Source organism: Macaca nemestrina, chromosome 1 (assembly GCF_043159975.1).
Source record: "Macaca nemestrina isolate mMacNem1 chromosome 1, mMacNem.hap1, whole genome shotgun sequence".
NCBI classification, from domain to species: Eukaryota; Metazoa; Chordata; class Mammalia; order Primates; family Cercopithecidae; genus Macaca; species Macaca nemestrina.
Window position 1 is genome coordinate 155,547,937 of NC_092125.1, and position 13,478 is coordinate 155,561,414.

A 13,478-nucleotide genomic window follows, 5' to 3' on the forward strand; every position below is an offset into this window, starting at 1 on the left:
CTTGTTTTTCTCTATACCTAGATAGTAAAATTTCAAAAGAAATAATGTCACCTAAAAGTAAATCAATAATTATTCTAACTAGGTGGCCATTTTAGGTCAAAAATTGTATTTCTGAGATCTCATTTTCTTGGCACACAATTATTGTTTACAATTAAGCTAAAAACTTGTTCTGGTATTTTATGACATCAGGAAAATTCTTTCCTCTCCAGGCAGAATGCCAAAAACAACTAGAAGCTAAATGCCTGCGCCTTCTGCTTCTGAGAGTCACAACTCTGTCTTGTTCAGTCTAAACTAGCCTTGCTATAAGAAAGGCAAAAAACTACTTTTTGTTTTTGTGAATACAGTATAAACTACTCAGAACCTGAAACGCCAATCTTAAGGTTTTAAATGACTAAAGACTCTATTGGTTCTGGCAGAAAATTCATTAGAAAACGAAACAGGTTGCATAAGACTTTTGACACAATTTACTAATAGGTATGGGAATTCAAGGTTTCTTTTAAAATATACAATGTTAACATTGTAAGTCTAATGAAAAATATGTATAATACAAAATGCTAAAATAAAAAAGGCAAACAAGGACATTTCATTCATAGCTCTGCAATACTCATTCATATGATCAGAGATGAAATCTTGTTATTATCCATTATTTGTCCTTCTACTTTTGATATGACTGAGAATCCAATTTAAGGATAACCACAAGCTGAGAGAGAGGGGAAAAAAGGCTGGGAGAGAGAGGAAAAAAAGAGACAGAGTCGAAGAGACAGAAAGATATGCAGAGAATACTTACCTTCCTCCCCAAACTGATCATATATTTCTCTCTTTTTAGGATCACTCAATACTTCATAAGCTTCTGCGACCTCTTTAAATTTTTCCTCTGCCTGAGGAGATTTGTTCTTGTCCGGATGAAATTTGAGGGCTTGTTTTCGGTAAGCCTTTTTAATATCTTCATCTGAAGCTCCTTTCTCAATTCCCAAAATGCAATAATAGTCTTTCCCCATTTCGAATGCCTTGAAATTAACTTAGATTTCCCTTTGTAAAAGAAAACAGTGTCCCCAGTCTTAGCAATAGACAGATTCTAAGAAAAATAAACCAAGCTGGGTATTTTAAAAGTTAATCAGCAATTCAGCTAGCTGTCTTAAGGCAGCAAGCAGACAGCGTCTCTGTATTCAATCCTTCCCCAACGGCTCACTTACAGATAAATATACACTACACGGGAGACAGCCTCCTTCTAGATCCTCCCATTTTCACTACGTGTCTCTGTACTTTCTAGAACAGCAAATGCTACAGGACGTCACTTTCCCAGCTGCCTCTAGTCAAAGTACTGAGCTATGTTTTCTCCTCCTCCACGATTAACTATTCATTTTCCGACTGGCTCTACCATCTTTATTTCCTAATTAAACAGGCCAAATGGGTCAACATGCCAATATTTCAACACAGAATGTCACAACTATATATTTATGTATTCCATACTAGGTGAAAAATCATTACAGTCATTAAACACCATATGTTAAAAGAAGTTAAAGTTAATATACAGATAAAAGGAAAGACAAACCTGCTTTAGGCATTATTTAATTTTAAGCTATTTTTTAAGTATATAATATTAAAATACGGGTTATTTAAATTAGGATTTTTAAATAATTTACATCATCTTCAAAATTCCTGACGTGTATCAATCAGAAACGCCAGAAACTTTGTGTACTAGTTTCACATTGTTAAAATATTATCTATAATAAAATTCAAATGCATTATTTTAAAATAAGTAAAGGACTTAAATATGATTTTAGCTAACTATTTCTAGTATACATGAGTTCATAGTTCTGGCAAATAAATATTTATTTTTGAAATTTTAGTATCTGGATTTAGTTACTTCAACTAAACTAAAACTGAATGAGGTCCCTGCTACCCCTCAACCCCTGTCCCCTGCAGCCACCCCACAGGGTCCCTATTTAAAGAATTTTGGTGCTGCAGGAAAGCTAGAACAAAGTATCAGGTTACAGACAGTACATACTCATGTTCCTTACAAGGCTTAACTGCAACTGGATCAATGTAAAATTTGGATATGCCACGTAAGGGGCAGTAGTATGAGAAATATTTTTTTCTTTCAAAAACACATTTCCCTAATTATAAATATATATGCATTGTCGGAGATTTTGCAAAACACAGAAAAAAAGTTTTTAAAACTCTCCCTACAATACCATTTTAAGTAATCCCTGTTAAATATTGCTGCATTTACTTCTAATCCTGTTTTCTATGAATATTCATGATTATTTGCTGTAGTTCTATAATTTTTTGTTAACAAAGTTAGAACATAGCATTTATATACCCTTTTGATGCCTGCTTTTGAAAATATAACATATTTTGGGTATTTATGAGACATTTTCAATGTATATAACTCATCTTTTATCTCCTGTATGGTTTTCTCATCTTTTCAAAAATGTTCTCATTTCTATTAGAGAGATAGATTAATAAGAAAATGTCAAAAGAATTGCACACAGTCCAAATACCTTGAGTCTGTAAACATTAAAAAAACCTTTATGAGGAAAAGAAAACGTACATATATGTTTAGAATATAATAAAGGGTAATAATGTGTTAACCTTTAAAGAAATGAGAACGCCTACTCTATATGCCAAGCAATGATGATTCAGCAATTCTTTCTGAATGTTCATCTTTGTGCATTTTGACAGCTATGATTTTCTACTCTTTAAAATTCTCTACTTTAAAGACATCTTGACATTAGAAATGTATAACATTGATCTAGCCTACCTGTAGGTTACAGAGGTTTGTCAGCTATTTATCAATTTTTTTAGCATCACCAAGAAATACTCAATGTCAAAAGGTACTTTCAAATCCAAAACACTTAGTGAAAAATGCTAATACCCAAAGTCACCTTAAGACTCCCAGTTTTAAAAAGCATATTGCCAAACTGAAATCCAGTGCAAGGATCAGTATCGCACAGAGTAAAAACATAATAAAAAATCACCTATTACAAAATTCATTTCCAAGGGAGTTCCTTTAAATATTCATTACCAAAGGAATGGTGACTTTACTATTTAACAACCGGAAATTGTTCTGGTGGGTAGTGTTTGTAGAAAAAAAAAATACTTATTTGATTCAATCATTTTCAGAGAGCTAGGAATATTATCAAAACTTGACACAGTAAATTATTTTAGAGAACCTGAAGACTGGGTCTTTCACATTTGTGAGAAATTATATTATATCTTAACAGACAGAAAGAAATCTGGCTCCCTAGATACCGAAAAGGGTGAAAAGGGATTTTCACATCTTCAAATATCACACACACACACAAGAATCATAGTAGTAGTAAAGTTGAAAAGCAAGAATTCACCTCAACATTGACATTTCAAGTTAGTAAGAAAGCAAATACAACTGTGATTTACGGCTATTAATACAACAATCTGGCTAGCTTTTGGTAAAATGAGCAGATACTTGCACACTTGTAGCTTTGTAAATAATTCAAACATCTGGCAATTGTAAAAGCCACTAAATATTATTTTAATAGCTCTATAAATACCACACCTGGAAATTTATCCTTAGAAAATAATTTAAAGACAATAATTATATTTACAAATATACCGATTGCAAATAGATGAAATAGGGTAAAGCATCAAGATGATCATCATTAAAAGTATATAGTACTTTGGAGATCTTTTACTCTTATATTCACTTTTTCAGACTGAGATGTCTTCTCTACTACTTAGGAGTTGAAATCCATTATACAATACGATCACTTTACATTAAATCTTGGTCATCCAAGTTTGTATGATATGAGTGCAGCAATTTTTTTGGGGGGGCGTGGGGTGGGACTGTCATTCCTGCAAATCATTATGACAAAAACAGGAAGAGTATGTAAGAGGGAGAGTAGTGGTAGCCTGTAGGGGAAATGGAACAGAGAAGAGCTGTGATCAAAGCTTATTTAATAAAAATTTTTTTAAAAATTATTTGTTTTAAAGGTAAAATAAAACCAAAAAAATACATAGAAATAGTCTATCTGAAATATTTAGAAATCACATAAATGCCTGCTTATTTGATGTTATAGGTTATATGAACGTGTGACGTTAAGTTTGAAGAGAACAAAAACCAGCTTGAGTTAGTAATTGACATACATTTTTTCCCTTAAAACTAAAGAATGCTGTGTTTTTAACAGGGATATAAAAATTAGCACTTGCCTTTTTAAATTTTTACTTTACTACTCAAACATTGGTAAGATTATTCCATGAAGACATAATTCTCTTCCCTTTATTAAAAGAAAACTACAGTCAGGTGAGGTGGCTCATGCCTGTAATCACAGCACTTTGGGAGGCCAAGGCAGAAGGATCACTTGAGCTCAGGAGTTCAAGACCAGCCTGGGCAACATATTGAGACCTTATCTCTACTAAAAACTAATTTTTTTAAAAAATGGAAATTAATATAGTATTTAACCACAAAAAACTAAAAGTATAATTTGTCATTCAATTGATGTCATCCTCATCTTCTACTTTGACTTTATTCATATATAATAGAAAACAAGTTTTCTTTTTCCAACTCACAAATCATTTCTCAGTTTATAATAAAATAGTACAGAAAAAGATAAAATGCCATGAGTCTCAGAAGAAATTACATCAAAATTCAGATCATCACTTAAACGCTTGAGGACAAATGACTTCTCATATTTTACCAACGCACCTGTGAAAAACTTTTCTTGGCAATATTTAATTCTTAAATGGATCACATTTAGTCCTAAAAATTCTTTTAATTTCTTTTCTTTTCTTTTTTTCTTGAGATGGGGCTTGCTCTGTCACCCAGGCTGCAGTGCAGTGGCACAATCACAGCTCACTGAACCCTTGAACTCCTGGGCTCAAGTGATCCTGCTGCCTCAGCCTCTCAAATAGCTGGGACTACAGGCCAATGTGACATCTGGCTTATTTTAATTTTTTATAGAGACCAGGTCTCACTATGTTGCCCAGGCTAGTCTCCAACTCCTGAGCTCAAACAATCTTCCTCCCTTGACCTCCCAAGATCCTGGGATTACAGGCATATAAACCAGGGTGCTTGGTCCTTGAAATTTCGATCCTGGGATTACAGGCATAAACCAGGGTGCTTGGCCCATGAAATTTCGTTCTTTACTTTTCTTTTCTTTTCTTTTTTTTTTTTTTTTGAGACAGGGTCTCGCTCTGTTGCCCAGGCTGGACCAGACTGGAGTGCAGTGGCACAATCTTGGTTTACTGCAACCTCTGCCTCCTGGGTTTTAAGAAATCTCTGCCTCGGCCTCCCAAATAGCTGGGATTACAGGTGCGTGCCACTACGCCCAGCTAATTTTTTTGTATATTTAGTAGAGACGAGGTTTTGCCGTCTTGGCCAGGCTGGTCTTGAACTCCTGACCTCGATCCACCCACCTCAGCCTCCCAAAGTGCTGGGATTACAGGCATGAGCCACCACGCCCGGCCATGACATTTCTTATACAGTGATTCATATTAGAAAATTATGACCTCCATTTCCCAATACTTCCTGTCCAAGAATAAGCAAATAAACTGAGGCTCTCTTATACTCTGTTAATAGTGCTTTTAGATATTTGAATATATAACCTCAGAGTATATAAAAGTGATTATAATATTTGCCAAGGTGAAACCCAGGGAATATTAATATAGTGGTTAAAGCACAGATTTTGGAGCCGGAGTGCCTGGGTTAGAATCCTGGTAACACTACTTACAGCTGTAAGACCTTGAACTTAAATCTCTCTGACCTCACCTTCCTCATCTGTCAAATAGAGTTAACTCTGTTAACTGTTAAGCTGGTAACATTAATACCAATTTAGGACTGTTGTGAGGATTAAATGGGATCAATGTGTGATATACTTAAATGTGATTGGCACATAGTGAGGACTACCAAAGTGTTAGCTGCTCTTATGATGATGATAATCTCATATGAACTTGAATTTTTTTTCCAGAAAAATTACTACACCATATGTATAACAAAATGTTCTTATTTACAAGCATACATGCACACACACTCACACATACACAGTTGTCCAACTGGTATTTCTAAATATTCCAGTTAATATTTGCTACTCATTCATGTTGATTTTGTTAAAATTTAAAATCATTAAAACTTCCCATAGGTAGCATTCATTATATTTCAATTCCAGTGTTTATATTCTTAAAGTATATATCTTTGATTTTGGAGTCAGAAGATCTGTCCAGTCTTAATATCTGTCGATGCCTCACATATCTCACTTGTACTAAATTACTTGAAAATTACCTAGGGGAAACCATTATTTATCAATTCCTCTTAAAGGGCTAGCATAAAAGAATAAAGACTTAAGTATCTGAATACTTGGTTTCCAATCTCAGTTATCCCACTTAACAGGTGAGTAACTTAGATAAATCATTTAAATTATCTGAATACCTAACTCACAAAGATTATTGTAAGAGTCAGATAATACATGTGACAGCACTACAATTTATATGACATCTACATATAAATTATTTTCAGTATTTTAAGCTATACAAACTATTTTGCTACCACTTGGATGTTTATTGACAAATAGTCTCCTTTGACTCAGGAAGTTTTACTTGGCATAAAGCATTACAATAACTACCAGATTCACCCCCAAAGGAGTCTGGCATCACCCAAGATCATGCCTCTTGCCAAGTTCCCTTATCAGACCATTATCTCTGAATTTTACTATCTTCTCACACAGTGTTTAAAAAAAAAAAAAAAAAAAACCTGTTCTATGCCTTCCCCATAATAACATTTATATAAGACTTTACAGTTTATAATATACTTGCATATGCTTTCTCACATGTAATCTGCACATACATCTGATACTCAAGTGATAAGATTTCAAAGAGCTTTTCTATAACTACAGTCTAATAATGAGCTAAGATATTCTTGACAATAGTTAAACATACACTGTTCCAATATTAACATAAAACTAGAGGGTACTAGGCTGTCTATCCTAATGTTTCACCTGTTTTTAAGATATCTAAATAGTTATATAAAATCAAATTATTGGCCATTTAATAATGGACTATATCTTACCTCTACATATTATAGTTTCCTAAAAAGCCGGTAAGCACTAAGAGGCATCATTACCATAGATTGCTGTAGAGCAAATGCTTGATGTAAGTCTGGAACTCAGACCCCCAATTCTCATTCCTGTGAAAAGGTTCCAGAGCATAATAGTTAAAATACCTATCAATTTTGTGATGGCTGCAAATGCAACTTTGTCTTTAGGGGAAAAATAGGGAAATTTTTATTTATTTATTGCGTGTGTGTTGCCAAGATACAGACCCATAAAATCTACTTATTTATTTATTTAGAGACAGGGTCTCACTCTGTCGCCCAGGCTGAGGTGCAGTGGCACGATCTCAGCTCACTGCAGCCTCGACCTCCTGAGCTCAAGTGATTTGCCCACCTCAGCCCCCAGAGTAGCTGGGACCACAGGCATGCGCCACTGTGCCTGGCTAATTTTTCTATTTTTAGTACAGATGGGGTTTCACCATGTTGACCAGGCTGGTCTAGAACTCCTGGCCTCAAGCGATCCACCCACCTTGGCCTCCCAAAGTGCTGAGATTACAGGCGTGAGCCACCGCGCTCAGCTGAGAAATTTTAAAGAGATTCACTTATTACCTTATCTATTTTACAAGCTGAAAGATGTAAACTTAAGGCAAGTGTCTTTAAGACATTAAATCCTATCCATTTAAGCTTAAATTGTTCTAGAAATCCTACTCCCCCATGCCCCTTACCTATAAATGTCCTTTCTTAGAAAATGGCAGTAGTTTGGATTCATATTTGGAATTTGTCAATAGTATCTGACTGTCCATTTTATAGTTTTGATGGATACACAAAACTGTTTTAAAAGTTGGTTATCATAGTGCACATTTCCTATGAATAAAGTATTTCAATCACTCAGCAAATACTTATGGAGTGCTTATTTTGTGTCACACACTATTTTAGGTGCTGTTAACTAGATAGACATTATCCTTGCTCTCATTCAACTCACACTCTAGAGGGGGAAGACAAACAATAAAAAGTTAATAATGAAATGAGATCGTTTTAAGAGCTTTCAAGATAGTAAAACAGAGGCCGGTGCGGTGGCTCACACCTGTAATCCCAGTACTTTGGGAAGCTAAGGACCGCAAATCACTTGAGGCCAGGAGTTCAAGACCAGCCTGGCCACCATGGCAAAACCCCATCTCTACAGAAAATACAAAAATTAGCTGGGCATGGTGGTGCGCACCTGTGATCCCCAGCTACTCAGGAGGCTGAGGTGAAAGGATCATTTGGGCCTGGGAGGTGGAGGTTGCAGTGGGCCAAGATCACGCCACTATACTCCAAACTGGATGACAGAGGGAGACTCTGTCTCAAAAAGAAGAAAAAAAAAAGTTAATTATTATCCTCAACTTGGGCTGGAGTGGTGGGGATAAGAAACACTTCAGAACAGAAAAATGTGAGCAAAGTCATTAAAGACTGATAGATTTTGAAAGAGAAAGGGAGAATTTGCAATTTGGATCAGGAACACAAAGTCAAGAAGCAAAAGAGCATAAAATGTATTTGATACAGCAAAAATACTGGTTGAGATTAATGCATGCAAGTTAGGAAGGCTTGCCCTAGGAAGCTGGCAGAAAATAAGTTATGGTCAGATTGTTCGAAGTTTTTATTTTTTATTGGGACAGGGTTTTACTGTCACCCAGGCTGGAGAGCAGTGGCATTGTCACAGATCACTGCAGGCATGATCTCCTGGGCTCAGCCTTCCAAGTAACTGGGATTACAGGCTAACGTCACCACTACATCTGGCTAATATATATACATACATATTTTGTAAAGACAGGTTCTCACTATGTTTCCCAGGCTGGTCTCGAACTCCTGGGCTTAAGCAATCCTCCTGTCTCAACCTCCCAGTGTTGGGATTACAGGCATGAGCAACTGCACCCAGCTGAAAGTTTTTAATGTCACACTTGATGACTGCTCTTTCATGCTCTTCAAAAAGCACTAATTCAATAGTTTGGTCTTTGAAAAAAAATTACTTGAAGAGGTTGCTTCATTTCTTAAGTGTCCATTTATTTCAAACCAATGAAATTACTTCTCTGGTTGTCAGTAAGGTAAAGGGTTCTTAACAAAGTTTCATTAATAATTTGTAAGCTTCCTGGCCAGGTGCTGTGGCTCACACCTGTGGTTCTAGCTACTCTAGAGGCTGAGGCAGGAGGATCACTTGAGCCAGGAGATTAAGATTGCAGTGAGCCGCGATCGCAGTCCACCCGGGTGACAGACAGAGATTCTGGCTCAAATAATAATAATTTGTAAGCCTCCAAGAGCACCAACATAAGATGGCAAACTAACTTGAAATGGTTAGTAGGAAAAAAAAAATTTAGTCATAATTCTCTGTGGACTATTGTCTGTATCATCAAAATTTCCATTTTATCACTATAGTAATGTTACTAATTCCCCAGGTTTTCAAATTTTGACACTGTGTCATGGCTTGGTTTTATAATACTTTCCCTGAACGAAGCACTATAATATACACATTTAAATTTTTTGTCTAGTGGTCTTTAAAACAATATTACTAAGTTTAAATAATTAAAAAGTATACGCCTTTCAAAAAATAAGAAAATAAACTTGCTTTAAATGTATAAAAATTACTAGATTTGGAGACACCTAGGGATCAGACATATTTTATACTTAAAAAAATAAATCAGCCAGGTGCAGTAGCTCACACCTGTAATCCCAGTACTTTAGAAGCACGAGGTGAGAGGATCACTTGGGCCCAGGAATTTGAGACTAGCCTGGGCAACAAAGTGAGAACTCCATACCTACAAAAAAAATTTACAAATTAGCCAGGCATGGTGGCGTGTGCCTGTAGTCCCAGGTACTCAGGAGGCTGCTGAGGCAGGAGGATGGCTTGAGTCCAGGAGGTCAAGGCTGCATATGGGCCATGATCATGCCACTGTATTCAAACCTGAGTGACAGAGTAAGACCCTGTATCCAAAAAAATATATATATATATATACACACATATACTTTCCTTTTTGGGGGCATATAGAACTAACTTATTCTAACTGGGATGAATAAAATATTCAAGCACCAACTAGCCCTTCTTTCTTACCCTCTTTTACAAGAAGTCCTTAAAAGCTTGCTAATGACTAGTGAATGTACAGTGAGCTAATATACTTTTCTGGCATTCTGAAATAATTTAAAATAAAGAGTTTTTTTTTTGTTTTATTTTGTTTTTTGAGACAGACTCTCTCTGTTGCCCAGGCTGGAGTGCAATGGCACAGTCTGGGCTCACTGTAACCTCCACCTCCCGAGTTCAAGTGATTCTCCTATTTCAGCCTCCCAAGTAGCGGGGACTACAGGCATGCACCACAACACCTGGCTAATTTAAAATGAAGTGTTCTTTACACTGATTTTAAACACTGAGTTAGGCCCAGGATGATAGCTCACACCTATAATCCCAGTACTTTAGGAGGCCAAGGCAAAAGGATCACTTGAGTCTAGTAGTTCAAGACCAGCTGAGCGACATAGTGAGACCTCGTATCTACAAAAAATAAAACAAATTAGCCAGGTGTGGTGGCATGCACCTATAGTCCTAGCTACTTGGGCAGCTGAGGCAGGAGGATCACTTGAGCCCAGGGAGTTGAGGCTGCAATGAGCCATGATCACGACGTCACTGCACTTCAAGTCTGGGCAACAGAGCAAGACTGTCTCAAAACGAAAAAACAAAACCAAAAACACTGTATTAGCCAAAAAGTTAAAAAAGAGCTACAGAGTTTCTAGATCATTTCAAATGGGTCTTTATAAACTAATATTTCATTATAACACTTTTCCTGTGTTGAAAGATCACACTATTTAGACCAGTGCTGTCCAACAGAAATATAAAGCAAGCTACAAACGCAAGCCACATTTCTAGAAACTATATTTTAAAAGTAAAAAGAAACGTGAAATTAATTTTAATAATGTATTTTATTTAACCTAGTAAATCCAAAATATAATAATTGCAGCATTTAATCAAAATACAAATTATCAATGAAATACTTTACATTCTTTATTTTTTGTACTAAATATTTGAAATACAGTACATATTTTACACTTTGACCTCAATTCAGATAGGTACATTTCAGTAGCTTTACAGCCTCATGTGGCTAGTGGCTACTGTGTTGGACAGTGCAGATCTAGCGGTTCCTTCTAGTCAGTAGTGTTATAATCCAGTTTTTCAGAAACCTCAGCCTGTGAACCTCAGCCCAAGTATACCACATATACATACCTCTCACATGCACACTTAGGGTAAATAAAGTCTTAACAGGTGAACTCTAAAAAGATGTTCATTTTTACTTATAAAATAGTATTACATCGTTCATCTATATAAAAGATGTGAGCATTTTTTCCAAAATAATACTTTACACTTAAAGTAGTAGGAATGGATTTACACATACTTAGTTGACATATACTTTCACAATGTTTAACTGTAAAAGCGACACTAGGAAATGAGGAATCTTCTTTTTTTTTTTTTTTGAGACGGAGTCTCGCTGTGTCGCCCAGGCTGGAGTGCAGTGGCCGGATCTCAGCTCACTGCAAGCTCTGCCTCCCGGGTTTTTACGCCATTCTCCTGCCTCAGCCTCCCGAGTAGCCGGGACTACAGGCGCCCGCCACCTCGCCCGGCTAGTTTTTTGTATTTTTTAGTAGAGACGGGGTTTCACCGTGTTAGCCAGGATGGTCTCGAACTCCTGACCTCGTGATCCGCCCGTCTCGGCCTCCCAAAGTGCTGGGATTACAGGCTTGAGCCACTGCGCCCGGCCGGAAATGAGGAATCTATGTGATTTTCACTTTTATGTTTTCTAAAATGTCTCTTCTCATACTCTTTTCTTACATGTGGCCTGAGATGTTACCTTAACTGGCTCATGAGAAAAAGGAGAGTAGTTTAAAAAAAAGAGAGAGAGAGAGTTTAAGGAGTACAGAGAAAAAAAATGTCTGTAGCCCAAGAGATAAGGCAGGAGGATATGCAGCTGTTTCACTGAACTATTAGGCTCTTAGTCAAGACTGCAACAGATTATTTAGCAAGTTTGTTCAGCTAATTGTTTACAATTCTCAAATAATTTTTTTCTTTTCTTTATTTTTTTTTTGGAGACAGTCTTGCTCTGTCACCCAGGCTAGAGTGCAGTGGTTTGATTATGGTTCACTGGAGTTTCAGCCTCTGGGGCTCAAGCAATCCTCCCAACTCAGCCTTCCAAATAGCTGGGACTACAGGCATGTGCCACCATGGCTAGCTTTTTTTTTTTCTTTTCTTTTGTAGATACAGGGTCTCCCTATTTTGCTCAGGCTAGTCTTTAACTCCTGGGCTGAAGCTATCTTCCCACCTCAGCCTCCCAAAGTGCTAGGATTACAGGTATGAGCCATTGTGCCTGGCTTCTCAAATGATTTAATTTAAATCAGTACCAGACTTTAACTATGAATTATCTTTATAGTATATTGCATCCACTAAGACATAATCATCAAACCACTGCTACCATGGAGACTTAACTATGATTCAAAGACTTTAATAATGGCTAACAAATACAAGTATTAGAACATTTATATAAATAAGCCAACATGTCCTATAGCATTTACCAACTACCATAAAATTCGGCCATTGATTACCTAATCCCAAATGCATGAGCTTGAACTATTGTAACTGTCTAAAGAAGGATATTTATAGTAAGAGAAAAAAAAATAGGATCTCTAAAATAATTTAACTGTAAATGGATGGGTTTTAATGTTCAAGTTATTAACATTTCAAAAATATAACCTTTTTATTATCTAGGTCAAATCAGCATACCAAGCCAACCATTACTGAGACCCCACTGTGCTATACTATTACATGTAACATGAAGGATACAACAGTATAATACATAGTCCCTACCGTTAAGGAGTTTATACTATAACTAGGCCAGGCACGGTGGCTCAAGCCTGTATCCCAGCACCTTAGAAGCCCAAGGAGGGCGGATCAATTGAAGTCAGGAGTTCAAGACCAGCCTGGCCAGCATGGTGAAACCCCATCTCTACTAAAAATACAAAAAAATTAGCCAGATGTGGTGGCACACACTTGTAGTCCCAGCTACTTGGGAGGCTGAGGCAGGAGAATTGCTTAAACCCAGGAGGTGGAAATTGCAGTGAGCCAAGATCGTTCCCCTGCACTCCAGCCTGGGTAACAGAGTGAGACTCCGTCTCAAAAAAGAGAAAAAAAAGAAAAAGGAGTTTATACTGTAACTACATAAAGTAATACGTACTGTCTATTGTTGCTTTTGCCAGACAGTGGTAGAGCTGAGTAGTTGCAGTAGAGACTGTATGGCCCACAAGGCCTAAAATAGTTACCGTCTGGCCCTTACCAGGAAATGTTTGCCAACTTCTGCTTTATACAAATTATTCTTCACTGGAGGGAGAGGAAAGTCTAAATAAAGCACTAAACATGATAAAATTTTATTGCATCTAGCAAACTTTAAAAACT

General features: G+C 36.6%; 1 protein-coding gene across 7 annotated transcripts in view; it reads right to left on the reverse strand.

The window, feature by feature from the left end:
* LOC105482687 (DnaJ heat shock protein family (Hsp40) member B4) overlaps positions 1-13,478 on the reverse strand; it is a 37,706-nt gene that overhangs the window by 11,978 nt on the left and 12,250 nt on the right. For 2 of the 7 annotated variants that reach the window (XM_011742929.3, XM_011742928.3), the window contains exon 2: positions 788-1,029. The exons of 2 other annotated variants lie outside the window; for them this stretch is intronic. In XM_011742929.3, the coding sequence (XP_011741231.1) occupies positions 788-998 (211 nt within the window). In that variant the 5' untranslated portion in view covers positions 999-1,029. Of the gene's footprint in view, positions 1-787; positions 1,575-7,039; positions 7,157-13,478 lie in introns of those variants that run through there. 3 more of the 7 variants (XM_011742925.3, XM_024793094.2, XM_071090809.1) reach the window with 3 other exon arrangements.